At 41.0% G+C, this 17,347-nt stretch overlaps 1 protein-coding gene across 10 annotated transcripts in view; it reads right to left on the bottom strand.

The window, feature by feature from the left end:
• The window catches only part of DISC1 (DISC1 scaffold protein), a 411,890-nt gene that overhangs the window by 278,899 nt on the left and 115,644 nt on the right, over positions 1 to 17,347 (bottom strand). For all 10 annotated transcript variants that reach the window (XR_004058726.1, XM_030935643.1, XM_030935645.1 and 7 more), the window contains one exon: positions 3,066 to 3,216. Coding sequence is in view for 9 of the 10 variants with exons in the window: in XM_030935643.1 (XP_030791503.1) it covers positions 3,066 to 3,216 (151 nt within the window). In the remaining variant the exon portion in view is untranslated. Of the gene's footprint in view, positions 1 to 3,065; positions 3,217 to 17,347 lie in introns of those variants that run through there.

Here is a 17,347-nt window from a genome sequence, read left to right as displayed (position 1 = left end):
CTTAGCATGGGAAAGCTGCATGCACTCAACGCCAGCCTGTGAGAGCAGTTGCAGGGGCTGTACCCTGCAAAGCCACAGGGGTAGGGCTGCCCAAGGTCACAGGAGCCCACTCCTTGCACCAGTGTGCTCTGTATGTGAGACATGGAGTCAAAAAGAGATTATTTTGGAGCTTTAAGATTTAATGACTGCCCTTCTGGGCTTCAAATTGCATGGGGCCTATAGTCCCTTTCTTTTGGCCAATTTTTCTCTTTTGGAACAGGAGTATTGACTCAATGTCTACATCTTGGAAGTAACTAACTGTTTTTATATTTTACAAACTCTCACAGGCAGAAGGGACTAGCCTTGTCTCAGATGAGACTTTTGAACTTTTGAGTTAACACTGGAAATGAGTTAAGACTTTAGGGGACTATTGGGAACGGATGATTTTATTTTGCAATGTGAGAAAGACGTGAGATTTGGGGAGAACATGGGTGGAATGATATGGTTTGGATCTGTGTCCCCACCCAAGTCTCATGTCAAATTGTAATCCCCAGTGTTGGAGGGCAGGGTCTAGTGGGAGATGACTGGATCATGGGGGTGGATACTTCATGAATGGTTTAGCACCATTCTCTGGCACTATTCTCATGATAGACTTCTCATGAGATCTCGTTGGTTAAAAGTGTGTGGCACCTCCCTCTTTTCTCTCTCTCGTTCCTACTCTGGCAATGCAATGTGTGTACTCCCCTTTCACCTTCCACCATGATTGTAAGTTTCCTGAGGCCTCCCCAGAAGCTGAGCAGATGCTACCATCATGCTCCCTGTACAGCCTGCAGAACCATGAGCCAATCAATCTTCTTTCATTTATAAATTACTCAGTCTCAGTTATTTCTTTATAGCAATGGACTAATACACTCTCCATCCAAATTGCAGGTAGGGCTAAAGAGACAATAATATAGCAGTCTTTGCCAGCCCAGACTTAAAAAGGCAGCACAGTGCACTGATTCAGGGCCAGGACGCAAGCCAGACAGTTGGGTTTGTGTCTCCCTCAGCACTCACCTGCTGGTTGGTCTGCCTAAGTTTGTTAGCTTCTCTTGGGCCTAGTTTCCTCATCCTAAAATTCAGGTATAGATGTAGATACAGATCTCTATACACATAGATATCAATATATAAAATAATACTATATATAAATATATGAAATATAAAATATATATATTTAATACTATATATAATAAAATATATAAAATAATAATACCCCCTAGAATTGTCATGAACATTAAATGAGTTATTTAAATGAATGAATGAGCAAACTGTAGTCTATCCATACAATGGAGTATTATACAGCCTTGAAAGAAAGGAAATTCTGACATATGCTATCAGAATAATGAACACTGAAGACACTATGCTATGAGAAATGTCAGTCACAAAACAGCAAATATTGTATGTTTCCACTTGTATGAGGTACACAGAGTAGACAAATTCAGAGAAGTGGAAATTAGAATGTGATTGTCAGGGGCTGGAAGAGGGCAAGGGATGGTGATTTATTTCTTAATGGGTACAAAGTGTCACTTGGGGAAGAGGAAAAAGCTCTGGAGATGAATGGTGGTGATGATTGCACAACATTATGATGTATTTAATACCACTGAACTGTATACTTAATAATGGCCTAATCACTCAATCACCATCACTTAAGATGATGGATTTTATGTTATGTGTATTTTACCACAATCTTAAAAAATGGAAATAAGTTAAATGAGTAACTTCTAAAGCACTTAGTAACTGTTATGAAAGTGTTTGTTAAATAAATAGAAACATAATAAATTAGCTAAATTTATTGTGCCTCAATTTTTGTGCCCCATTTTTATATGCTAAAAACCTCCCAAGACTGGAGTAGAGGACAAGAAATAACCCCAAAGATAAAAGAATGAGAGAATTACATAAAAAGTCAACTTGGGAGTGGCCTCATGTGTGAAAGAAAGAGGAACATGCAATGTTGCAATGATGTCTCAATGTCAGATTAGAAAAGAATAAAAATGGCAAGGTGAAATTTACTCCCTATTGAAGAGAACCATGAAAAAGTTCACTAAGCAAATAGTTACAATGAAGCACCTACCGGGTGCCATTCACTCTGCTACACGCTACTGGCAAAGTGAGAAAATAATTGGCCTCACTGTGCAGGCAGGCTTTAGGGAGGAACCAAAATAAACTAAACGTATAATGCCATGTACACTTAATAGGAATAGGCCAGAAAATCTTGTGATTGTCAGGGCCAACTGGAAGTGGGAAATAAAGTGGAATTGTTATGGCCATGTTGATAACCAAGTAGAAAGAGACCTGAATTGTGATGAGGCTCATAGCATTCATAAAACACCTGTTCCCTCTCAGACCTTTACCTGGGGAGAGAGGGAACACACAGGTAGATGGAGCAGTGGTTCTCAGCCTTTTTAAGCATGCCAATATCTGGGAGCCACCCTTGCCTCCCACACTTAGACATTCTGACTTAGCTTGCCTGGGGTGGAGCCTGGACATTGGTAGGTTTTAAATCTTTCTAAGTTATTCAAACATGCAGCCAGGACTACAAGCCACTGGATTAGAAGCAGCAATTGCTCTCTATGTATTACTGATCTCAGAAGAGCCTTGGGTGACAGAAATAGCAAACGTTGCTCAGGAGCTGGAGGTAGAGTTAGGAGGAGGATGGATTTTCATTGCTTGGTCAGAGGGGACCATCTGTTTATCTTATAGGCTTAATATGATCACAGGACACCAAGCTGCCTCAACAAGAGGATACTACCCCCACCTTCTTAGAAGGGTAGCTTCCCAAGAGATGCTTCAGACCTGGGATGCAGTTGCACTTGAGGAGGGTCTCTCTCTGTCAAGTAGCAGAAAAGTCTTCTTTCTAGAGAACCATGACCCACATGGGTCATCCCTCACTCTGGAAGAATCCCCACCTTCTCAACCAACAAAGGGCCCTTCCCAGGAAAGGCAGCCGAGGGTCTCTACAGCTAAGCTCCTCCCAGCTCTTCGCTATGTGGGAGCTGAGAGGTAGGAAGAAACCTGAGGGGAAAATGGTGACAATGACAAGTACTCACTGCTGAGTGGCCCCATGGCGCAAGGCAGCCTGGACTTGTGCTGCCAGGTGACCCAGGAAGCTGCTAAGAGCTGGCTGCCTTGAAGGAAGCTGAAAGTGCAGGTTGATTTTCTCTTGTTCCAGGTCTTCTAATCTTTGTTGTAATGTCTCAGCTGAAAACCCAAAATGACGAGAGAGAGGAAAAAAGAACCATGAAATGCAAAATAGGTAACTCCAGTGTCTCTTAGCTCCAGTCATAGTCAACCTTTGACTTAATGACATCATGAGAAGGTTACTAGTTTTTAGACCAGCACTTTTATCTCTCAGTTGGTACTTCTAAGAATCTTCTTTGCACCAACAAGATGGCTCCCCTATCTTTTATTCTTTTAACTCTCAAAGATCATTATTGACATAGTGATATCATGGTCATAATTATGATCTTCACACAGAGGGATACTTAATATTAATTATTTTAAAAGCACAGTGAGCATTTTGGGAAAAAAAACTGTAATTTTGGTGAGTTCTATATAATTACTTTTTTTAAAAAAATCAGTGCCCAAGTTTTGAATTTAACATTTCCTCAGCAATTGCACATCCAGATAGAGCCAGTCATAGTTACTAAAGCCACAGAAGTGATGTTCGAATTCTACCATGCTATAGATGACTATACATCCACTTCTGTTGTAAAGTAGGGGTTCTATTATATTTTAATGACCTTAAGTCTCCTAGCACAAGGTATAAATATAGAATCCTTGTAATACAATTTTTTCTTAAAAAAATAAAAATAAAAATAAACTGCAGATCATTTGAAAGAGTGATGACAGCAGATGGTTGATTAGAGATGCCTGGAATTCTTCCTGCCCCCCTACCCAACCAAGAAAAGGACCAAGGCAATGAATAAACAGATAAGATTTGATTGGAGTGTTGAAGGGAGGGTGCTGGAGTACAGTGGGGGAGTGAAGATGCAACTGTGGTGAATGGCAGTCCAGAAAGGCAGCATGCAGGCACTCAGCCTCTGCAGCCCTGGATCCCCTGTTCAGATTGAATCTGCCTGGAATCAGGAGGGACTTCTCATTGCATGGAAAAGATAAACAGAAGGACCTCATCAACCCCTGTTGACACAGCAAACACCTACAGTCCTTACAAAAGGAGAATCTCACAGTTCTTGCAAGCCCTGAGTCCAGTTTGGAGAGCTGCCAGGAATCTGCACAGCTGCATTGCTCCAGATTAGATGCATAAGGTATATACTCCCTACCCCTATCCCACACCCTCTGTTGAACCTTTAAAGAATAATCAATACCAATTCTTCTTAAACTATTCCAGAAAATTAAAAGGCAAAGAATTCATCCTAACTCATTCTACTCATTGCTGACACCAAAATGAGACAAGGACACAACAAAGAAAACTACATGCCAACATCTCTGATGAAGAGACACAAAAATTCTCAACAGAATATCAGCAAACAGAACCAAACAACACATCAAAAAGATAATACACCATGATCAAGTGGGATTTATCCCTGGAATGCAAAGTTGGTTCAAAATATGCAAATCAATAAACATGATACATCTCATCAATAGAATGAAGGGCAAAAATCACATGATCATCTCAAAAGATGCAGAAAAGGTTTTTGATAAAATTCAACATCCCTTCATAATAAAAAAATTTCTCAACAAATTAGGTATAGAAAGTACCTCAATGTAATAAATAGCATATATGACAAACACACAGTGAATATCTTACTGAAGGGGAAATGCTGAAAGCTTTTCCTCTAATAAATGGAACAGCACAAGAATGCCCAACTGTCACCACTCTTATTCAACATAGCACTGGAAGTCCTATTCAGAGCAATTAGATAAGAGAGAGAAATAAGAGACATTCAAATTGGAATGGGGGAAGTCAAATTGTCCCTATCTGCAGATTGCACACTCTTATATCTAGAAAAACCTAAAGACTCTAGCAATAAAACTCTTAGAACTGATAAATGAATTCAGTGAAGGTGCAGAATACAAAATTAATATACAAAACCAGTGGCATTTCTATACATGAACAATAAACTAGCTGAAAAAGAAATTAATAAGGAAATTTCATTTACAATAACTACAAAAATATTAAAATAACTAGAAATAAATTTAACCAATAAAGTGAACGATCTCTACAAGGAAAACTACGAAACACTGATGAAAGAAATTGAAGAGCATGCAAGCAAATGGAAAGACAGCCCATGCTGACGGATTGTAAGAATTAATATTGTTACAATAACACTGCTCTCTCTATCAAAAGATCAGTGACATTTCTCACAGAAATAGAAAAAAAAATCCTAAAGTTTGTATGGAACCACAAAAGACCCCAAATAACCAAAGTAATCATAAGCAAAAAGAACAACATGGAAAATATCACACTACCAGACCTCAAAATATACTACAAAGCTGGGGTAACCAAAACAACATGGTACTGGCATAAAATTAGATACACAGACCAATGAAACAGTATTAAGAATCCAGAAATTAATCCACATATATACTGCTAACTGATTTTTGACAAAGGTCCCAAGAACACTAATTGGGGAAAAGAAGGTTTCTTCAATAAAAGGTGCTGGGAAAATTGGATATCCATATGCAGATGGATGAAACTAGACCCCTGCCTCTCGCCTTATACGAAAATCCACTCTAAATGGATCAAAGACCTAAATGTAAGACCAAAAATGATAAAACTATGAGAAAAAAACAGAGGACATGAGTCTGGGAAAATATTTTATGAATAAGATTTTAAAAGCACAGACGACAATAGCAAAACTAAACAAGTGAAATTTTATCAAATTAAAAATCTTCTGCATCGCAAAGAAAAAAATCAACAAGGCCAGGCCCAATGGCTCACACCTGTAATCCCAGCACTTTGGGAGGCTAAGTGAAGGCCCAATGGCTCACACCTGTAATCCCAGCACTTTGGGAGGCTAAGTGAAGGCCCAATGGCTCACACCTGTAATCCCAGCACTTTGGGAGGCTAAGTGAAGGCCCAATGGCTCACACCTGTAATCCCAGCACTTTGGGAGGCTAAGTGAAGGCCCAATGGCTCACACCTGTAATCCCAGCACTTTGGGAGGCTAAGTGAAGGCCCAATGGCTCACACCTGTAATCCCAGCACTTTGGGAGGCTAAGCGAAGAGGATCACTTGAACCCAGGAGTTTAAGACCAGCCTGGGAAACATGGTGAAACCCCATCTCTACACAAAACACAAAAATTAGCCAGGCATGATGGTGTATGGCTGTAGTCCCAGCTACTCAGGAGGCTGAGGTGGGAGATCACCTGAGTCTGGGGAAGTCGAGGCTGCAGTGATCTGTGATCATGCCACTGCACTCCAGCCTGGGGAACAGAGTGAGGCTCTTTCTCAAAAAAAAGAAAGAAACAATCAACAGAGTGAAAAGACAACCTACAGAATGGGAGAAAATGTTTGCAAACTACCCATCCAACAGGAGATTACTATCTAGAATATACAAGGAACTGAATCATCTCAACAAAAGAAAAACAATCTAATATAAAAATGGGAAAATAATCTGAACAGACATTTCTCAAAAGAAGGCATAAAAATGGCCAAAAATATATTTTTTAAAGCTCAGCATCACTAATCATCAGGTATATGCAAATCAAAATCACAATGAGGTATCATCTCACCCCAGTTAGGATGGCTATTATCAAAAAGACAAAAATAAATAAATAACAAATACTTGTGAGGATGTGAAGGAAAAGGAACTCTTATACACTGTTGGTGGGAATGTAAACCAGTACAGCCACTATGGAGAACAGTATGGATGTTCCTCAAGAAACTACAAATACAATAACCATATGATCCAGCAATCCCACTACTGGATATTTATCCAAAAGAAAGGAAATCAGCATCTCAAAGAGACATCTATACCCCCATGTTCTTGCAGCACTACTCATAATAGTCAAGATATGGAATCAATCTAAGTATCCAGCAACAAACGAATGGATAAAGCAAATGTGGTATATATCCACAATGAAATACTATTCAGTCATTAAGAACGAAATCCTGTCATTCTTGGCAACATGGATGGAACTGAAAGACACTATGGTAAGTGAAATAAGACAGGAACAGAAAGTTAGACATGTTTTCGCTCATATGTGGAAGCTAAAATGAGTTTGTTTTAATCCATTTTGCATTGCTATAAAGGAATACCTGAGGCTGGGTAATTTATAAAGAAAACAGATTTATTTAGCTCATGGTTCTGCAGACTTTACAAGAAGCTTACTGCCAGCATCTGCTTCCAGTGAGGGCCTCAGGGAGCTTACAATCGTGGCAGAAGGCTAAGGGAGTGCAGGCATGTCACGTGGCAAGAGAGGGAACAAGCGTGAAATGCCAGGCTCTTTTAAACAACCAGCTCTCATGTGAACTAATAGAATGAAAACTCACTCATTACCATGGGAAGAGAATCAAGCCATTCTCGAGGGATCCACTCCAAGACACAAACACCTCCCACCAGGCCCATCTCCAACACTGGAGATCACATTTCAACATGAAATTTGGAGGGCACAAACATCCAAACTGTATCAGGGTTGATCTCATAGAAGTAAAAAGTAGGATAGGGGATATTAGAGGCTGAGAAGGGTAGCAGGAAGAGAAGGATAGGGAGAGATCTGTTAAAAGTTACAGAATTACAGCTAGATAGGAGGAATAAGTTCTAGTGTTCTACAGCAATGGAGAATGACTATAGTTCACAATAGTATATTTTACAGTTTCCAAAAGATGGAAGGATATTGAATGTTCCCAACACAAAAAGATAATGAATGTTTAGGCTGGGCACAGTGGCTTATACCTGTAATCCCAGCACTTTGGAAGGCCAAAGCAGGTGGATTGTTTGAGGTCAGGAGTTCAGAACCAGCTTCACCAACATGGTGAAACCCCGTCTCTACTAAAAATACAAAAATTAGCCAGACATGGTGGTAGGCGCCTGTGATCCCAGCTACTCAGGAGGCTGAGGCAGGAGAATCACTTGAACCCGAGAGGTGGAGGATGCAGTGAGCCGAGATTGTGCCACTGCACTCCAGCCTGGGCAACAGAGGAAAACTACGTCTCAAAAAAAAAAAAACAAGATAAATGTTTGAGATGAGGGATATGCTAATTACCCTGATCTGATCACTATATATTATATGTACTGAAGCATCACTATGTACCCCATGAATATGCACAATTATTATTTGCAAATTTTTAAATGGGGGAAAATCAATAGACAAAAAATAAAGATATTAATTTTTTATTAAAGATTTTAATTACATATTGTCTAATGCTCAAAGAATGCATATAAATAAAATGTTATACAAGTTATAAATATGTTGTGTTTATCAGTGGCTCATTATTATTAACGAGGATCTCTGGACTACTGATTTTCATTTCTTTTACATGGAAACATTGAGAGGAGAATTCTGTAGATACTCTTTAAACAATCGTTTACGAGTTTAACAGGTGGGGTTTTTTCCTGAGTTAGTTAATAAAAACTTCTCTATCTATCTAAAAGGCTGTTGGATCCATGGGTGAATTGAAATGTATTTCTAAAATGCAGGTGAGACTGATCTTTATGTAGCTTTTTAATTGTTCTATGATAAATGGGTCCTGGAAAATGAACTTTTGCTATTTGTTGGGATTCTCTTACTGGCCCTTATGTGGGAGTTTTGGTTGTCTCTTACCCATTACATATATTCCACCTTTGTTTCTTATGGAAAAAAAACTATGCTTCCTGGCACAAAAAAAAAAAGATTTATTCCATTTTCTTTGCTAATAAAGAGTTGGTATCAAATTATTTTTTTAAAAATTTAAGTAAACTGCAGAAATTGGAATCCATTCTAATGAGAACTTATCTTCAAAATCAAATGCCCAAAGAATTAGAAAGTTTCCCATAAAACTATTTCTGCAGAAATGGAAGGACTGGGTTTTAAGATACCATTCATCAGAGCTTCCCTTCTGGTGGTCCTTGGCAGGTGCACTGACACCTTGATCCTCTTCGCCCTGGGGCAGTGGGTGGGCCCTACGGCAGCCCAACATCCCAAGCCATCACCTCGGGCCATGAGCACTTACTACTTACCCCAGCGTGCAATACAAACATTATCCTTTTTTACGTCATAATGAGAAAATGTTTGAAGAGTCTCTACCCTAGATCACAAAGACTCCTTTATGTTCTTATGGCTCTATAAGCCATTTTCTAAGGAGGCCATTTTGATAAGACACAAGTCTAAATCAAAACACACTTTTCAACAAGCTTGTCATTTTGAACAAAACCCTTTATCATACACCAGCAGAGGGTAACATGAGTCGCAGTGTGCCTCTCAACCTAACTCTTTTCCTGCACTGGCCCACCCCCAAGGCACATACCTGGGTACCAAAAAGGTAGACGAAAGGGCAGAAAACTTGTGTCTCTGGGGCTGTTAAGTGAAAGACATTCACATAAACTTGCCATATGCATTGAAACCTATAGCCGGAAACTAAGAGCATTTACCAACAATTCATTCTAAGGATACTAGAAAAGGTCATCTGTCCAAGATCAAGTCCCAGGTAATTAGCAGACTTCTCAGTCTGTGCTACCTTCTTCAGCAGTTACTGCGGAAGCTAATTCAGACACCCCACTTCAAATATACAGAAGAGTCTGGCCTGATAAGACCTTCTAGGATAATGCTCAAGTGTACCCATTCCTTCACTGACAGCAAGCATTCAAACGTTTACATGATTATTTTCCTAATGCTTTATTTCTTGTTCTACAAAATCAAAACCTTGGTGAAACGCAGTAAAGTTCTTGAATTATGTGTTCTAAAATAGCATCCTGATACTGTCATAATGTATGTAAAGATGCATCCAGATCTGTTCCATAGGGGTTAGGAGAAAACCTGAGTTTTCTCCAACTCTGCCATTTCTAGTTGCCTGACCTTCAAGTTACTTAACCTTTCTAAGCTTCAGTTTCCTACTCTGTAAAAAATGGGGTTAATAATAGTATCTACATCATAAGGTCTTCTGAGGATTAACTGAGATAATCTATGCAAAGCATTTAGCATCATGCCTGGCACTTTGTAAGTGTTCAAAAGGATTGTCTATTATTAGTAATGCCATTAAGTACTATCTTCAAATTCCAAAAAAAATTAAAAACCCAGTCTAGCCTTCCTCCGCTATCCACCATATTCTAAACTATACCCGTCCGCTGCCAGATGAAAAGTTCTCAGAGAATGCAGGTTGATCCAACAAAATTAAACACTGGAAATGGTAAACCAGTTGCCAAAAATTACACTCACAGTGAATTCCAAAGGAAGATATAAGTGATCACAGAAAGTATCTGTGATTAGCTATGTTCTATGCTGCTACTCACCTTCAAAAGTGTAGGCATCAAAAGCTACTATTTTCTCTCTTTTTTTTTTTTTTTTTGAGACAAAGTGTCACTCTGTCACCTAGGCTGGAATGCAGTGGCAGCCTCCAACTCCTGGGCTCAAGTGATCCTCCTGCCTCAGCCTCCCGAGTGGCTGGGACTACTGGCATATGCCACCACACCCAGCTTTTTTTATTTTTATTTTTGTAGCTACAGAGCCCTGTTACGTTGCCCAGGCTGATGTCAAACTCCTGGGCTCAAGCGATCCTCCCACCTCAGCCTCCTAAGTAACTTGGGTTACAGGTATATGCCACCAGGTTCTGCTTTTTAAATTATTTTTTCAGAAATGGGGTTTTGTCATGTTGTCCAGGCTGGTCACAAACTCCTGACCTCGGCCTCCCAAAGTGTTAGGATTGCAGACGTGAGCCACCATGCTCAGCCTCAGTTATTTTTTATCTCATGATTAGAAAAGGGCATCAGGATGGTCACCAGTAATTGTATAGCTTCAGTGATTATCTCCAATTTCTAAATTATCTCCTACTCCAGCCTCTCTCACGCCTCTCAGCTACTGGGAGCTTCTACTTCCCCTGCCAGCACCACCTCTGGTTAGCAGAAGGGTGCGTTCTACCTCCATTTTGATAAAAGCTAGCTCTCTGGGTTCCCTGAATGACACCCCTATTCACTAATTAGATATTCCAGGCAGAGGGAGCTCCCAGAGAGTGTAAAAGCCATGAGGCAAACACACGCTTCAATATGTGAGGAACACTCCCAGTAGGGTGAACCAAGGGGAAAGCAGTAGACAAGGGAGAGAGGGTATGACAGTGGGCTTGATCTTCAGAGCCACGTAGGCCATTGTAGAGGACTTTGGTGTTTACCCCAAAGGAGATGAGAGCCATTGAAGGATCCTGAGCAGGGGACTGGCACGATCCAGCTCATATTTAACAGGATCACCTGGCTGCTCTGTTGGGAACACATTGCAAAAGGGCAGAGCCCAGAGACCAGTCACAGGGTCATTGCTATTCCCCAGGCAAGACCTAAGGATAGGCAGGACCTAGAAATGAAAGTGCAGGTGGTGAATGGTGGTCAGATTCAGGATGTTCTCTGACAGATCAGACATAGGGAACCAGAAAAGCAAAGTTGCCATGAGACGAGCTGGGAGCAGGGTTCAGGGGAGTATGCTGTTCCCATTGCCACAGTCATTCTTCCTCCACATCCACCCAGGCTAAGTCTGCCTCATCCATCAGACCCCAGTATCTCCTCCAGTCCTGCCAATGCACCAGGTAGGCTCTCTGCGCCACCAGCTCCCTAAGCACAGGCAGGTTCTCCTTGACAAGCCGCCACACCCTCACCTCCACACGTTCGACGCCTCCTGCATCCACACAAGAGATGCCATGACACAGTGTTGGTCATTGTATAGTGACCTGCCCCTGGGATGCTGCCTGGCTCACAGCAAATGTTCACAAAAATGTGTCTCAATTCAGTGAACTTTAGATTCCCTTGTTTTGTTTGTTTTTTATGTTTTTCATAAACCACTTTAAACCCTTTTCATTAGCAACTAAATGAATAGAAGACATAAATCTCATCAAGTCTTCATCAAGTTCACTGCCTACCTACCTAGCAAGACGTTACTCTGCCTTGCAAGGGCACTATCCCATCCAGGCCTACAGCTTCAGATCCTTTGATTTGTCCTCTTCCTACATTTCACATCCTTGTGAGTCTCTCATGGTGTTTGACATATTCACATCTTCTCCATTTCTACTGCCCCCAGCCTAGCCCGAGTTGTCAGCACTTCTGCAGGGATGAATTACTCCCTGCCTAATCTCTCTCACTCCTTCCATGGTTTCAACACATCACCAACAGAGCGACCTTCCTAACACTCAGATGTGCACAAGCTGATAAACAAAATGCAGAAACATCTGCTAGGACCTGGCATTACTCCAAGTACTTTTGTACATGTTACAGGTTGAGCATCCCTAATCCAAAAATCTGAAATTGGAAGTGCCCCCAAATCTGAAAGTTTTTGAGTGCTGACATGATGCCACAAGTAGAAAACTCCTGACCTCACAGGTCACAGTCAAAACGCAGCCAAAACTTTGTTTCATCCGCAAAATTATTTGGAAATTTGTATAGTATTAACTTCAGACTATGTGTGTAAGATGTACAAAAAACATAAATGAATTTCATGTACAGGCTTGGGTCCTATCCTGAAGATATCTCATTATATATGTGCAAATACTCTAAGACCGCCCCCAAAAAATACTGGAAATTTGACACACTTCTGGTCCTAAGCATTTCATATAAGAGTTACTCAACCTGTAATATAAAATGTTCTCAAAGGCCTAGAGGACTCCATGTGAGCTCCAGACCAGAGTACAAACCTCTGTCCCTGGTATTCATGACCATGAGTGAGCTTGCTCAGCCTCCCTGTCTCTTCTCCATGCCAGCACTCTGCTCCTGAGTCATGTGGGGGACACACGACATTGGAGAGCACACAGAATCACAACACTAAGGATTGGGACACCCAGATCCGGGCAACAGCTTGGACACTAACTGTGCATATCCTATTTGACAAATCACTTATCCCACTGAAGTCCCAGAGCCTCATGTGCTAAATATGACCAATACCTCCACAAGATGTTTTTAAATCATGATTGTTACAAAACAATAAAAAGGTACATCAGAGACCTCCTCATCTATGTCAGTTTGTGATGCTATTACAGAGTACCATAGACTGGGTAGATTAAACAACAGAAATGTTTGCCTACAGTTCTGAAGGCTGGAAGTTGAAGATCAAGCTGCCAGCATAGGTTCTGGTGAGAGCTGCCACATTGCAGGCAGCTGCTTTCTCATGGCAGAAAGGGAACAAGCTACCTCTCTGGTTTCTTCTTACAAGGGCACTAATTCCATTCATGAAGGCTCCGCCCTCATGACCTAATCACCTCCCAAACACTCCACCTCCTAAAACCATTGCATTAGAATTAGGGTTTCAACACAGGAATTTAGGGAGCACAAACATTCAGTCCGTCTCACACCTCAACAGGGGAAGGAGGAAGCTTTACCCAGATTGGCAATCTTTGTCCATGTGATAGAGATGATGTGGAAATGGTTCCTCTGGGAGAGGAGAGTGTTTGAAAATGATTGACAATAAGACTTTTTCACCTTTCAAATGCCATGTTGATTTACTATTTCATGTGTCACTCAATTAATAATACTTTGGGTAAATCAACATTGCTAGACCATTGGGCTAAAAAGATGAACAAGACACATTGCTGGTCCTTGAAGAACTCAGTGCCCGAGATTGGGGTCAAAATCATAAATTGGCCTTCTTTTCTCCTCCTGTGCAGAAAAGGTGGCAGTGAGTTGCCCCACTGGTAAGTTGGGAGCCTGTGCAGGAGCACACAGGTGGTCCGCTCACCAGCACCGAGGAGGCAGGGGCTGCCACACAGAGGCATCTGGTGGCATGCATGGTGATGAGCCCACCAGGGCCTGGGGATGAGGCACATTGAGGGGAACACAACAGCAGATGGGGAAGACAGCTGGGATAAATGGGAGATAGGTTACATGGAGAAAAATATAAATAAATGGAGCAGTTAAGGATATGAGAATAAAGAGGGCCAGATTCCTGAGTACTGGCAAATGTTCATCCAATCACGGAAATGGGGAAGGGTAGAAAAGATTCAAATGACTTGCAGTGGAATTGGAAAATTACCATAAACTACTAGTTTTTAACATGCAAACTCACAGGTGACTATGGAAATAGCTATAGAAGCATATGTGTGCATTTATGTACATTTTCTATATTTACCTACTGACAAGGCCTATGAGTAATGACACCTCAGTAGCAATGAGCACACCAAGCACACAGATCCTGATTTCTAAACTCCATCCATCCATACAAGGAACCAGAGCTCCTGGGAGAAATGGCTGAGGCCAGGGCTGAGGCAGGGGCAGTACAGATGTGTCTACAGCATCCTGATGTACAAAAAATTAAGAAGTACTCAAAGGCTGATGGGGACATGTCAATAGAAGACAAGAGACACCTTGAAGTTCCTGTGGTCCAAATCTGGGACATTTAGAGAATCAAAATAAATAATAGTAATAAAGTACAAGCCTATTGAATAGAATAGGAACCAACACATGCATGCTAATAGAATGCTGACTAATGGAAAGGAATGATGAAATAGAGGTTTGATGGGGAGTAGGCATCAGAATAATCATAGACTATCATGCCCACAACATACTATTCAGATATCAAAGGAAACATGGGAACTTAGTGCTGGAGAAACCAGGCAGCCACAGCCTGATGGGGTGATGAAGATTACCATCCACAGTGGCGGGAGGGGTCCCACACTGTGTGACACCTGATGTGAAAGGACAGCATCATTTCCAAGAGGTTCTCATCAGGGTTGCATGACCTGAACCCGGTCATGAGGAAACATCAGAGAGACTCAGGCGGAAGGTCATCCAACAGAATGTAAGGTCTACACTCCTGAAAACTTTCAAGGACACAGAAGACAGAGAACGATTGAGTACTAAGGAACTGCTCAAGCAGGAGGAAACTTAAGAGCTACGACAACTGCATGCAATGTGTGTTCCTGAGTCAGAAAGGAGAAAGGAGCGTTGCTGGGATGCTTGGTGAAATGGAATGGAGTCTGTAGACTGGAGAAGAGTGTTGTGTTAATGCTGACTTCATGACTCGGAGGAAGCTGCAGGGTTGGTTGTGGGAGAGTGTCGCTGTTTGGAGGCATACACAATGGGGTACTTAGGAGTGACGGGGCATCATGACTCACACCTGTAATCCCAGCATTTGGAGAGGCCAAGGCGGGAGGATTGCTTGAGCTCAAGAGTTCAAGACCAGCCTGAGAACATGGCAAAACTCCATCTCTACAAAAAATTAGCCAGGTGCAGTTGCACATGCCTGTATTCCCAGCTACTCAGGAGACTGAGGTGGGAGGATGGCTTGAGCCCAGAAGGCAGAAGTTGCAGAGAGCCGATATCATGCCACTGCACTCTAGCCTGGGCAACAGAGCAAGCCCTGACTCAAAAAATAAACATAAAATTAAAAATAAAACTGCAGCTTGCTCTCAAGAGGTCAGAAAAAGGTTCTGATAATGAGTGTGTGTATCCAGCTCAGGAATGAGCCAGCTCAGAAATAAAAACGAGGGAGATATGTGAGCTCTTTGTAGCATACTTGTGACTTTTAAGTGTGGAATTATTTCAAAATAAGTTGTTTTTTAAAATATTAATACATATCCCCAGCACTACAAGTGCTGTATTTGTGACCTGCCTGTTTTAAGTCCCCTCATTTGTGTGAATCCTATTGTGCCTTTAAGAAAACCTCCTCTCCTATTCTCCTTTCCCTGTTTGACCCAGTGGTCAAAAAAACATAACTCATCTTTCTCTGACTTTTCTTTATTTTAAATCTCTGCAGTCTTTCTGTAGACATTGTTAATGTGATTTCAGTTTATAGCTCAAGGTTTAAGACCAGCATGCTGACAAGTGTACTGCACACAGCAGGTGCTGAATAAATGTGGTTGAACCCATCTGACTAACAGAACAGCAATAATATTAGAAATATTACTTGCATTTTATAAGCATGGATGAATAGTAGAAATAAAAAAACTGAAAATTAACAAAGGAAGATATTCCTAAGCAGTAGGCAAAATAATGCATTGAAGAATATGTTCCAATTGATAATATAAATTCTATTTATGAAACAAACATGTTTTACTCATAGGACCTCAGCAATAGAAATGTTAACCATCATCTCATTCTATTCTGAAGCAAGTGAATGTTATTTTTTATGCTACTGCAACATACATGTTAATGTTTAATTGAAGGTCAATGCTCATCTGGTATTCTTTAGTACATCAGTAATAAGTGACTGTTACTTGGGTTATAATAAGGAAACAGAATGAAAGAAAAGGGCTTTCTAATCTATGAATAAATAATCAAATAAGCATTTATAAGCAGCAAGAAATCTTCACACATAAAGACATCCTGCTAAATAGATTCGATTCCCACTGCCTTGTTGTGTCTGCAGGATGACAGAATATATAGTGTAGACCACATTCTTAGAGGCTGTGTAGCCATTCTAATTCTAAGGAGGCCTTTTAAAGTTACAAAGCAATCAACGTCTTCATAAGTCATTTTTCTTTGGTTTTTACATAATGGCCAATAAATGAAATTCACTGAAAGCTGAATATTCTAATTCCACATTACCATACACACGATGAGCAAATGACCACTTTGCAGAGAATTAGACTGTAATAAAATGTATTTCAGACCAACCTGAGCACAGCTGAGCCAGTCTTAGACATTTCAGAACACTAGAGTTTGCTGAGTTCATTTTCATGAAAATCAGCCACGACTGGGGCACTGAAGACTTCAAGCATAATAATCATTTTTGAGCATCTGCTACATGCCCAGAGCTATATGTATATTCTTTCACAACAGTTTGCAGAGTAAGAATACAAATGCAGAAAGTGAAATTCAGGAACTTTAAGGAATTTTCCCAAGGCCTCACAGCGAGAAAGCAGCTGAGGCGGAATCTGAACTTGATCTTTTTCGGTGCTAACCTCTGGGCTTTTGCTATTACATTTCCCAAGAGCCATCCCCAAAGCAGTACCTTCCCCTGTAGTTTCCCCAGTGACACAGGGGTCTTGCCTAACTGTTTGATCTGGGTCCCTGGATACTAGGGGATCCACAAGGCAGAAACAGAGCCTCATTCAGCTCTGTCTTGCCAGTAACAAGCTCAGTGCCAGGCGTGCAACAGCCACTGGTAAATGCTGAATAAATAAATGAATGGGGCTGGGCACAGAGGCTCATGCCTGTAATCCCAGCACTTTGAAAGGCCAAGGCAGGAGCATCTCTTGAGCTCAGGAGTTCAAGACCAGACTAGGCAACATAGCAAAACCCCGTTTCTACAAAAAAATACAAAT

Source organism: Rhinopithecus roxellana, chromosome 8, assembly GCF_007565055.1.
Source record: "Rhinopithecus roxellana isolate Shanxi Qingling chromosome 8, ASM756505v1, whole genome shotgun sequence".
Taxonomy (NCBI): domain Eukaryota; kingdom Metazoa; phylum Chordata; class Mammalia; order Primates; family Cercopithecidae; genus Rhinopithecus; species Rhinopithecus roxellana.
The sequence above is the reverse complement of the archived record's forward strand: the minus strand, read 5'-3'. Positions and strand labels throughout refer to the sequence as shown.